General features: G+C 60.7%; 1 protein-coding gene across 1 annotated transcript; it reads right to left on the bottom strand.

Annotated features, from left to right (window-relative positions):
• Positions 1-446: 446 nt before the first annotated feature.
• Positions 447-9,244, bottom strand: RACK1 (receptor for activated C kinase 1). Its single transcript, XM_064399413.1, has 8 exons — positions 9,016-9,244; positions 7,674-7,845; positions 5,373-5,520; positions 4,190-4,285; positions 3,685-3,795; positions 2,469-2,609; positions 1,743-1,853; positions 447-568 (listed from the first exon to the last, which is right to left on the bottom strand). Exons 1-8 carry the CDS (start codon positions 9,122-9,124, stop codon positions 503-505), a joined length of 954 nt encoding a protein of 317 aa, XP_064255483.1. The 5' UTR covers positions 9,125-9,244; the 3' UTR covers positions 447-502.
• Between the last annotated feature and the right edge of the window lie 419 nt (positions 9,245-9,663).

Raw genomic sequence — 9,663 nt, 5'->3', positions numbered from 1 at the left:
GGGTTTTTTATTTAGGGTTTTGGGGGTTTTTTTATTATTTTATGGTTTTTGGGGGGGGTTTAAATTAATTTAGGGTTTGGGGGTTTTTTATTTAAGGGGTTTTGGGTTTTTTATTAATTAAGGGTTTTTAAATTAATTTAGAGTTTTGGGGTTTTTTATTTAGGGTTTTTGGGGTTTTTTTTAATTAATTAAGAGGTTTTTTATTAATTTAGGGTTTTGGAATTTTTTTGTTTAATTAATTAAGGATTTTTTTATTTAGGGTTTTTTTTATTAAGGGGTTTTTTATAAATTTAGGGGTTTGGGGTTTTTTTTTTAATTAATTCAGGTTTTTTTAATTAACATTGGGTTTTTTTGGAGTTTTTAAAATAAATCCAGGGTTTTTTCAGCAGGGGGAAGGACGAGGACCCCCCCAAATCCCCCCCAGTGACGTCAGCAGCGACTCCAGCTCCAAAAACTCCGTTTATTGCCGTTTTTCCCTCTTTCTCCTCTCTCGGGGCCGGGCTCAGCGGGTGCCGATGGTCACCTGCCACACCCGCACCAGGTTGTCGGTGTAGCCGGCAAAAAGGGTCTGGGGACAGGGACAGGGGTCACTGGGGTCACCAGGGGTCACCCAGGGGTCACTCAAGGGTCAGTGGTCACTCAGGGGTCAGTCAGGGGTCAGTGGTCACTCAGGGGTCACTCAAGGGTCAGTGGTCACTCAGGGGTCAGTCAGGGGTCAGTGGTCACTCAGGGGTCAGTGGTCACTCAGGAGTCACTCAGGGGTCAGTGGTCACTCAGGGGTCAGTGGTCACTCAGGGGTCACTCAGGGGTCAGTGGTCACCCCAAGGTCACCCCGGGGTCAGTGGTCACTCAGGAGTCACTCAAGAATCACTCAGGGTCACCCCGAGGTCACTCAGCACTCACTCAAGGGTCATTCAGGGGTCACTCAGGGGTCACTCAAGGGTCAGTGGTCACCCAGGGGTCACTCAAGGGTCAGTGGTCACCCCAAGGTCACCCCGGGGTCAGTGGTCACTCAGGAGTCACTCAGGGGTCAGTGGTCACTCAGGGGTCACTCAAGAATCACTCAGGGTCACCCCGAGGTCACTCAGCACTCACTCGAGGGTCATTCAGGGGTCACTCAGGGGTCACTCAAGGGTCAGTGGTCCCCCAGGGGTCACTCAGGGGTCACTCAAGGGTCATTCAGTGGTCACTCCGGGGTCAATCAGGGGTCAGGGTGGGGTCCCCAGGCCCTCTCTCCCCAAATCCCTGTCCCAGGTGTCTGTCCCCTCTCCAGGTCAGTGTCCCTGTTTGAGTGTCCCCTCTGCAGGTGTGTGTGTCCCAGGTGTCTGTCTGTCCCCTCTGCAGGTGTGTGTGTCCCAGGTGTCTGTCTGTCCCCTCTCCTGGTGTGTGTGCACAGGTGTCTGTCTGTCCCCTCTCCCGGTGTGTGTGCACAGGTGTCTGTCTGTCCCCTCTCCCGGTGTGTGTGCACAGGTGTCTGTCTGTCCCCTCTGCAGGTGTGTGTGTCCCAGGTGTCTGTCCCCTCTCCAGGTGTGTCCCTTCCCCAGGTCATTATCCCCTCTCCAGGTGAGTGTCCCATTCTGAGTGTCCCCTACCCAGGTCAGTGTCCCCTCCCCAGGTCTGTCCCCTCCCCATCTCTCACCTGCCCGTGTCAGTGTCCCCAGGTGTGTCCCAGGTCTGTCCCCTCCCCAGGTCTGTCCCCTGTCCCAGGCGTGTCCCAGGTGTGTTCCCCCCCCAGGTCTCACCTGCCCGTCTGCTGACCAGGCCAGGGACGTGCACTGGGGCGGCTCCGCTTTGCTGCTGGTGCTGATCACCTCCTGCTTCAGCTCGTCCACGATGATCTTCCCCTCCAGGTCCTGGGGGCAGGCAGGAGAGGGTCAGCACCTGGATCCACCTGGATCCTGCCCTGATCCCACCTGGATCCTGCTCGGATCCCACCTGGATCCTGCCCAAATCCCACCTGGATCCTGCTCAGATCCCACCTGGATTCTGCCTGGATCCTGCCCAGATCCCACCTGGACCCAGCCTGGATCTGGATCTGGCCTGGATCTTGCCTGGATCCTGCCCAGATCCCACCCAAATCCCACCTGGATCCTGCTCAGATCCCACCTGGATCCTGCTCGGATCCCACCTGGATCCTGCCTGGATCTGGATCCCCCAGCCCGGGGCTGGCTCAGAAACAGCCTCTGGGTTTCCCCACGGATCGGTCGGAGGCATTGGAACGTTTCATCACAGCACGGGGGGGGCCCGATCCCATTCCTGATCCTGTTCCCAGTGCTCCCAATCCCATTCCCAGTGCTCCCAGTATCCCCAGTTACCCAGATCTTGATGCTGGGCCCGGTGGCGGCGCACAGCCAGTAGCGGTTGGGGCTGAAGCAGAGCCCGTTCCCATTCCCATTCAGGTTCCTGTTCCCAATCCCACTGTTCCCATTCCCAACCCCATTCCCAGTATTCCCAGTGCTCCCAGTTACCCATATCTTGATGCTGGGCCCCGTGGCGGCGCAGAGCCAGTAGCGGTTGGGGCTGAAGCAGAGCGCGTTGATGACGTCCCCCCCGTCCAGCGTGTACAGGTGCTTGCCCTCGTTCAGGTCCCACAGCATGGCCTGCCCGTCCTGGGGACACGGGGACAGCTGGGGGACACGCCCGGGGACACGGGGACACCCCCAGGACAGGACACCACACACCCCCCGGGGACACGGGGACACCCCCGGGGGACACAGCACAGCTGGGGACATGCCCAGGGACACCCCCAGGGGACAACAGACACCCCCAGGGGACACAGGGACACCCCCTCGTTCAGGTCCCACAGCATGGCCTGCCCGTCCTGGGGACAGCACACGGCTGGGGACACGGGGACACCCCCAGGACACCCCCAGGGGACAAGGGGACAGCTGGGGACATGGGGACACTGCCAGGACACCCCAGGACACCACCAGGGGAGCACAGTCCACCCACGCTGTCCCCAGCTATCCCAGACTGTCCTCAAGTGTCCCCCAAGCTGTCCCCAATGTGTCCCCAAGGTGTCCCCAAGCATCCCCAACTATGCCAGGCTGTCCCCAAGCTATCCACATTGTGTCCCCAACTGTCCCCAGCTATCCCACGCTGTCCCCAAGCTATCCACACTGTATCCCCAAGAGTCCCCACACTGTCCCCACATGTCCCCAGGCTGTCCCCAATGTGTCCCAGCTGTCCCAGGCTGTCCCCTAGCTGTCCCCGGGTGTCTCCTAGCTGTCCCCTGGGTGTCCCCATGTGTTCCCAGCTGTCCCCAATGTGTCCCCGGGTGTCCCCTGGCTGTCCCCGGGTGTCGCCACCCTGTCCCCCACGTGTCCCCATGTGTCCCCACCCTGTCCCCACATGTCCCCCAGGCTGTCCCCAGCAGTCCCCAGGCTGTCCCCAGGCTGTCCCCGGTGTCCCCCAGGTGTCCCCAGGCTGTTCCCAGCTGTCCCCACCCTGTCCCCAGGCTGTCCCCACATGTCCCCACACTGTCCCCAGGCTGTCCCCAGCTGTCCCCAGGCTGTCCCCCCCGGTGTCCCCAGCTGTCCCCCAGCTGTCCCCAATGTGTCCCCACATGTCCCCCAGGCTGTCCCCAGGCTGTCCCCAGCTATCCCACACTGTCCCCAGCTGTCCCACACTGTCCCCATGCTGTCCCCAGGCTGTCCCCAGGCTGTCCCGGGTGTCCCCGCGCACCTTGCCGCCCGAGGCGCAGAGCGAGCCGTCGGGTGACACGGTGACGGTGTTCAGGTACCCCGTGTGCCCGATGTGGTTCGTCTTCAGCTTGCAGTTGGCCAGGTTCCACACCTGGGGGGACACGGGGGGCAGATTTGGGGTTACAGGGGCAGACTGGGGGGTCAGGGGGGCAGATTTTGGGGTCCCGGGGCAGATTTGGGGTCACAGGGGCAGATTTTGGGGTCCCGGAGGGCAGATTTGGGGTCACATGGGGCAGATTTGGGGTCCCACGGTTAGATCTGGGGGGCAGATTTGGGGGTGTCAGGGCAGATGAGGGGTCCCAGGGCAGATTTTGGGGTCATACTTTGGGTCTGGGGTCACCTTGACCAGCTTGTCCCAGCCGCAGATTTGGGCTCACAGGGGGCACATTTGGGGTCCCAGGGGCAGGTTTGGGGTCCCAGGGGCAGGTCTGGGGTCCCAGGGTAGATTTTGGGGGTCCCAGGGTCAGATTTGGGTCTGGGGTCACCTTGACCAGCTTGTCCCAGCCGCAGGACACGATGATGGGGTTGCTGCTGTTGGGGGAGAAGCGAACGCACGAAACCCACTCGGAGTGGCTCTCGTCCTGGGGGGACAATGGGGACACGAGGGGACATTGGGGACACAATGGGGACACCATGGGGACACCATGGGGACACACGAAACCCACTCGGAGTGGCTCTTGTCCTGTGGGGACAATGTGGGGACAAAGGGGACATTGGGGGCAATGGGGGGACACACAGGGGGAACACAGCCAGAACCCCCCCAGGGCTTCCCAGTTCATGAGACCGACCCAAAAACCCAAAGGGAATGACCCCAAACCCCCCAAGATCAGCCCCAAACCCCCAGAACTCACCCCAAACCCAACGGGAATGCCCCAAACTCCCCAGAACTGACCCCAAACCCCCAGAAGTGCCCCCAAACCCCCCAGAAGTGCCCCCAAATCCCCCAGAACAGACCCCAAACCCTCTGTGACTGCCCCCAAACCCCCCAAAGTGCCCCCGAACCCCCCAAAAGTGCCCCCAAAGCCCCCAAACTGACCCCAATCCCCCAGAACTGACCCCAAACCCCCCAGAATTGACCCCAAAACTGACCCCAAACCCCCAGTAATGACCCCAAACCCCCCGGGATCAGCCCCAAACGCCCAGAAGTGCCCCCAAACCCCCCAGAACTACCCCCAAACCCCCAAAAGTGCCCCCAAACCCCCCGGGATCAGCCCCAAACCCCCCGAAGTGCCCCCAAATCCCCCGGGATCAGCCCCAAACCCCCAGAACTGACCCCAAACCCAACAGTAATGACCCCAAACCCTCTAAAGTGCCCCCAAACCCCCAAAACTGATCCCAAACCCCCCCAAAGTGCCCCCAAACCCAAGGGGAATGCCCCCAAACCCCCCAGAACTGACCCCAAATCCCCCAGAAGTGCCCCCAAACCCCCCGGGATCAGCCCCAAACCCCCAGAACTGACCCCAAACCCAACAGTAATGACCCCAAACCCCCCCGAAGTGCCCCCAAACCCCCCAAAGTGCCCCCAAACCCAAGGGGAATGCCCCCAAACGCCCTGAACTGACCCCAAACCCCCCGGGATCAGCCCCAAACCCCCAGAACTGACCCCAAACCCAACAGTAATGACCCCAAACCCTCTGTGACTGACCCCAAAGTGCCCCCCGGGCTGACCTGCACGGTGTACTTGCAGACCCCCAGCGTGTTCCAGAGCTTGATGGTCTTGTCGCGCGAGCCCGACACGATCTGGCGGTTGTCGGAGGAGAAGGCCACGCTCAGCACGTCCTTGGTGTGCCCCACGAAGCGCCGCGTCGTCGTGCCCCTGGGGGAGACGGCCAGGGATTGGGGTGAAACGGGGAGGAATTGGGAAAAAAACCCCGGGGATGGGGGGGAAACGGGCAGGAAGTGGGGAAAAACCACCGGGATTGGGGGAAAATGGGCAGGAATTGGGGAAAAACCCGGGGGAATAGGGGTAAAGTGGGAAAAAAAACGGGGGGGATAAGGGTGAAGTGGGAAAAAAATCCCGGGGATTGTGGAGTAAATAACCCTAAACCAGAAAAAATATGCAGGAATTGGGGAGAAATAGCCATAAACTGTGAAAATTCCCAGGGGAAATAGCCATAAAGCGGGAAAAAACCTTGAGGAAATAGCCATAAACCGGCAAAATAACCAGGGGATTTGGAGGAAATAGCCATAAACTGGAAAAAAACCCTGAGGATTGAGAGCAATTATTGATAAACCGAGAAAAACACACAGGAGTTGAGGAGAAATAGCCACAAACGGCAAAAAAAACCCCGGGGATTGGGGGGAAATGGGCAGGAATTGGAAAAAAAACCCCGGGGGAATAGGGGTAAAGTAAAAAAAAAACCCTGGGGATTGGGGTGAAACCATCACGGTTTGGGGAAAAAACTCCCGGGATTGGGGGGAAACGGGTGGAAACTGGGGAAAAAAAACATGGGGAAATACTGATAAACTGGGAAAAACACACAGGAATTGGGGAGAAATAACCATAGAGTGGGAAAAAAACTCTGGAAAATAAGTGCAAAGTGGGAAAAAACCCAAGGAAAATAGCCATAAACAGGGAAAACCGCCCAGCCCTGCAGAGCCCAAACCCAGCCCGAGCCCGGGCTCTCCCCTCATCATTGCAGGACGTGTCCTCAGACCCAGAGGGGTCAGGGAAAACACCGGTGTAATCATCGGGGGAGCCAGGCCACAGCCTGAACCCCAAAATCCTAAATTCACCCCAGCCCCAAACCCCAAAATCCCAAATTACCCCAGTTCTGAGCTGTCCTGGACCCCCAAACTCTAAAATCCCCAATTAACCCAGCCCCCAAACCCCAAAACCCCAAATTTACCCCATCCCCGAACCCCAAAACCCCCAACTTACCCCAGTTCTGAGCTGTCCTGGACCCCCAAACTCTAAAATCCCCGATTAACCCAGCCCCCAAACCCCAAAACCCCAAATTCACCCCACCCCCAAACCCCAAAATCCCAACTTACCCCAGTTCTGAACTGCTCTGGATGCCCAGGAACCCCCAAACCCCAAAATCCTGGGGTTCACTCCAGCTCTGAGCTGCCCCAGCCCCCCAAACCCCAAAACCCCCCCCATTTACCCCAGTTCTGACCTGTTCCAGCCCCCCAGGAACCCCCAAACCCCAAAATCCTGGGGTTTACTCCAGTTCTGAGGTGCCCCAGACCCCAAAATCCCCAATTTACCCCAATCCTGACTCCTCCTGCCCCCCAAACCCCCCCAGGACCCCCCAAATCCCCCAGGACTGACGTGGTGAGGTCCCAGAGGCGCAGCGTGCCGTGCCAGGAGCCCAAACTCCCCCAAAACCTCGGGGTTTACCCCAATCCTGACCTTTCCCAGCTCCCCAAGACCCCAAAATCTCAGGATTTACCCCAATTCTGACCTGTCCCAGCCCCCAAATCCTCCCCAGGACCCCCCAAATCCCCCCCAGGACCCCCCAAAGCCCCCCAGGACTGACGTGGTGAGGTCCCAGAGGCGCAGCGTGCCGTGCCAGAAGCACAAACTGCCCCAAAACCCCGGGATTTACCCCAATCCTGACCTTTCCCAGCCCCCCAAGACACCAAAATCTCAGGATTTACCCCAATCCTGACCTGTCCCAGCCCCCAAAGCCCCCCAGGACCCCCCAAATCCCCCCCAGGACCCCCAAACGCCCCCCGAAGCCCCCCAGGACTGACGTGGTGAGGTCCCAGAGGCGCAGCGTGCCGTCCCAGGAGCCCAGACTGCCCCAGAACCCCAGGATTTACCCCAATCCCGGGATGATTTCAGTTCCCAAATCCCCCCAGGACCCCCCAAATCCCCCCAGGACTGACGTGGTGAGGTCCCAGAGGCGCAGCGCGCCGTCCCAGGAACCCAAACTGCCCCAGAACCCCAGGATTTACCCCAATCCCGGGATGATTTCAGTTCCCAAACCCCCCCAGGACCCCCCGAAGCCCCCCGGGACTGACGTGGTGAGGTCCCAGAGGCGCAGCGTGCCGTCCCAGGAGCCCGAGAGCGCGAACTGCCCGTCCGAGGAGATGACCACGTCGCTGACGAAGTGCGAGTGGCCGCGCAGCGCGCGCTGCGGGATGCCGTAGTTGGTCTCGTCACGCGTCAGCTTCCACATGATGATCGTCTTGTCTGGGGAGGGGGCGCGGGCAGGGGTCAGACCGGGACCCCCGGGACACCCCTGGGACCCCCGGGACACCCCTGGGACATCCCTGGGACCCCCTGCCCAATGGGGTCACCCAAGGGACCCCCGGGACACCCCTGGGACCCCCGGGACACCCCAGTCCATGGGAGTCACTACAGGGACCCCCCTGCCCAATGGCTGCCCTTCCTCATCCTCCTCATCCTCATTCTGTTCCTCCCTCCTCATCCTCACTCTGTTCCAGCTCCCTCCTCATCACGGCTCTGCTGCTCTTCTTCATCCCAGCTCTTCCACCCCTTCTTCACCCTCCTCGTCCTCGCTCTGTTCTTGCTGCCCCTTCCTCATCCTCAGTGCTGCCCCTTCCTCATCCTCGCTGCTGCCCCTTCTTCATCCTCGCTGCTGCCCCCTCCTCATCCTCGCTGCTGCCCCCTCCTCATCCTCACTGCTGCCCTTCATCGTCCTCACTCTGCTCCTGCTTCCTCCCCATCCTCACTGTGCTGCCCTTCCTCATCCTCACTCTTCCACCCCTTCCTCACCCTCCTCGTCCTCATTCTGCTACTCTTCCTCATCCTCCCGCTGCTCCTTCTTCCTCCTCATCCTCACTGCTACGCCTTCCTCACTCCACTGCCCTTCCTCATCCTCACTCTGCTGCTTCCTCCTCATCCTCACTGCTACGCCTTCCTCACTCCGCTGCCCTTCCTCTACCTCATTCTCTTCCCGCTGCCCTTCCTCATCCTCACTGCTTCTGCTTCCTCCTCATCCTCCTCACCCTCACTCTGCTGCTTCCTCCTCATCTTGACTCTGCTTCCTCCTCATCCTCACTCAGCCCCCAGCCCCATTTCCCCCTCACTCAGCCCCCAGCCCCATTTCCCCCCTCAGGGCAGCCCCCAGCCCCATTTCCCCCTCACTCAGCCCCCAGCCCCATTTCCCCCTCACTCAGCCCCCAGCCCCATTTCCCCCCTCAGGGCAGCCCCCAGCCCCATTTCCCCCTCACTCAGCCCCCAGCCCCATTCCCCCCTCAGGGCAGCCCCCAGCCCCATTTCCCCCCTCACTCAGCCCCCAGCCCCATTCCCCCCTCAGGGCAGCCCCCAGCCCCATTTCCCCCCTCACTCAGCCCCCAGCCCCATTTCCCCCCTCACTCCGCCCCCAGCCCCGCGCACCGCGTGAGGCGGACAGGATCATGTCGGGGAACTGCGGCGTGGTGGCGATCTGGGTCACCCAGCCGTTGTGGCCCTTCAGGGTGCCGCGCAGGGTCATCTGCTCCGTCATGGCGGCGGCGGATGGCGCCGGGGCGCGGCGGGGCCGAGCGGATGGCGGCGGATGCGCGGAGGCCTCGGCGCCGAGCGCTCCGTCCCCTCAGGCCGGCGGGGCGGAAAGAGGCGGCGCCGCTTCCGGCGGAACGGGAAGTGACGTGACGCCGTACGGCGGCATGGCGGCCGGCGCGGGCAAGATGGCGGCGCCCAGTGGAGCTGTACGGAAAGGGGGGATTTGTCCCAGAAGATTCCAGAGCCCCCCAAAAGATCCGCAGAGGATCCCAATGTGCCCCCAAAAAGCATCTCAGTGTTCCCAAAAGGATCCCAGTGCCCCCCAGTGCCCCCAGTGCCCCCAGTGCCCCCAGTGGCCTGGCCCGGCCTGGCCCGGCCCTGCCCTCGCTGACCCCGTTCCCTCCGTGCCCATTTTGGGATTCTCCTCCCCAGATAAATTTGGGAACTGGGCCCGGTTCCAGCCCGGTTAAATTTGGGATCGGGGGTCGGACCCAGCCCGGTTAAATTTAGGATTTGGGGCCGGGTTCCAGCCCAGCTGTCGCG

The sequence above is a fragment of the Passer domesticus genome, chromosome 26 (genome assembly GCF_036417665.1).
Source record: "Passer domesticus isolate bPasDom1 chromosome 26, bPasDom1.hap1, whole genome shotgun sequence".
NCBI lineage: Eukaryota > Metazoa > Chordata > Aves > Passeriformes > Passeridae > Passer > Passer domesticus.
The sequence above is the reverse complement of the archived record's forward strand: the minus strand, read 5'-3'. Positions and strand labels throughout refer to the sequence as shown.

Bases quoted from the DNA above. Each gene is read 5' to 3' on its own strand.
- RACK1 (XM_064399413.1), bottom strand. From the start codon at position 9,124: ATGACGGAGCAGATGACCCTGCGCGGCACCCTGAAGGGCCACAACGGC. The intron at 3,796-4,189 runs GTGACCCCAGAC...GTGTCCCCCCAG, and splicing joins GCTGGGACAAGCTGGTCAAG to GTGTGGAACCTGGCCAACTG. The intron at 569-1,742 runs GTGAGACCTGGG...CCCTGTCCCCAG, and splicing joins CCTGGTCAGCAGACGGGCAG to ACCCTTTTTGCCGGCTACAC.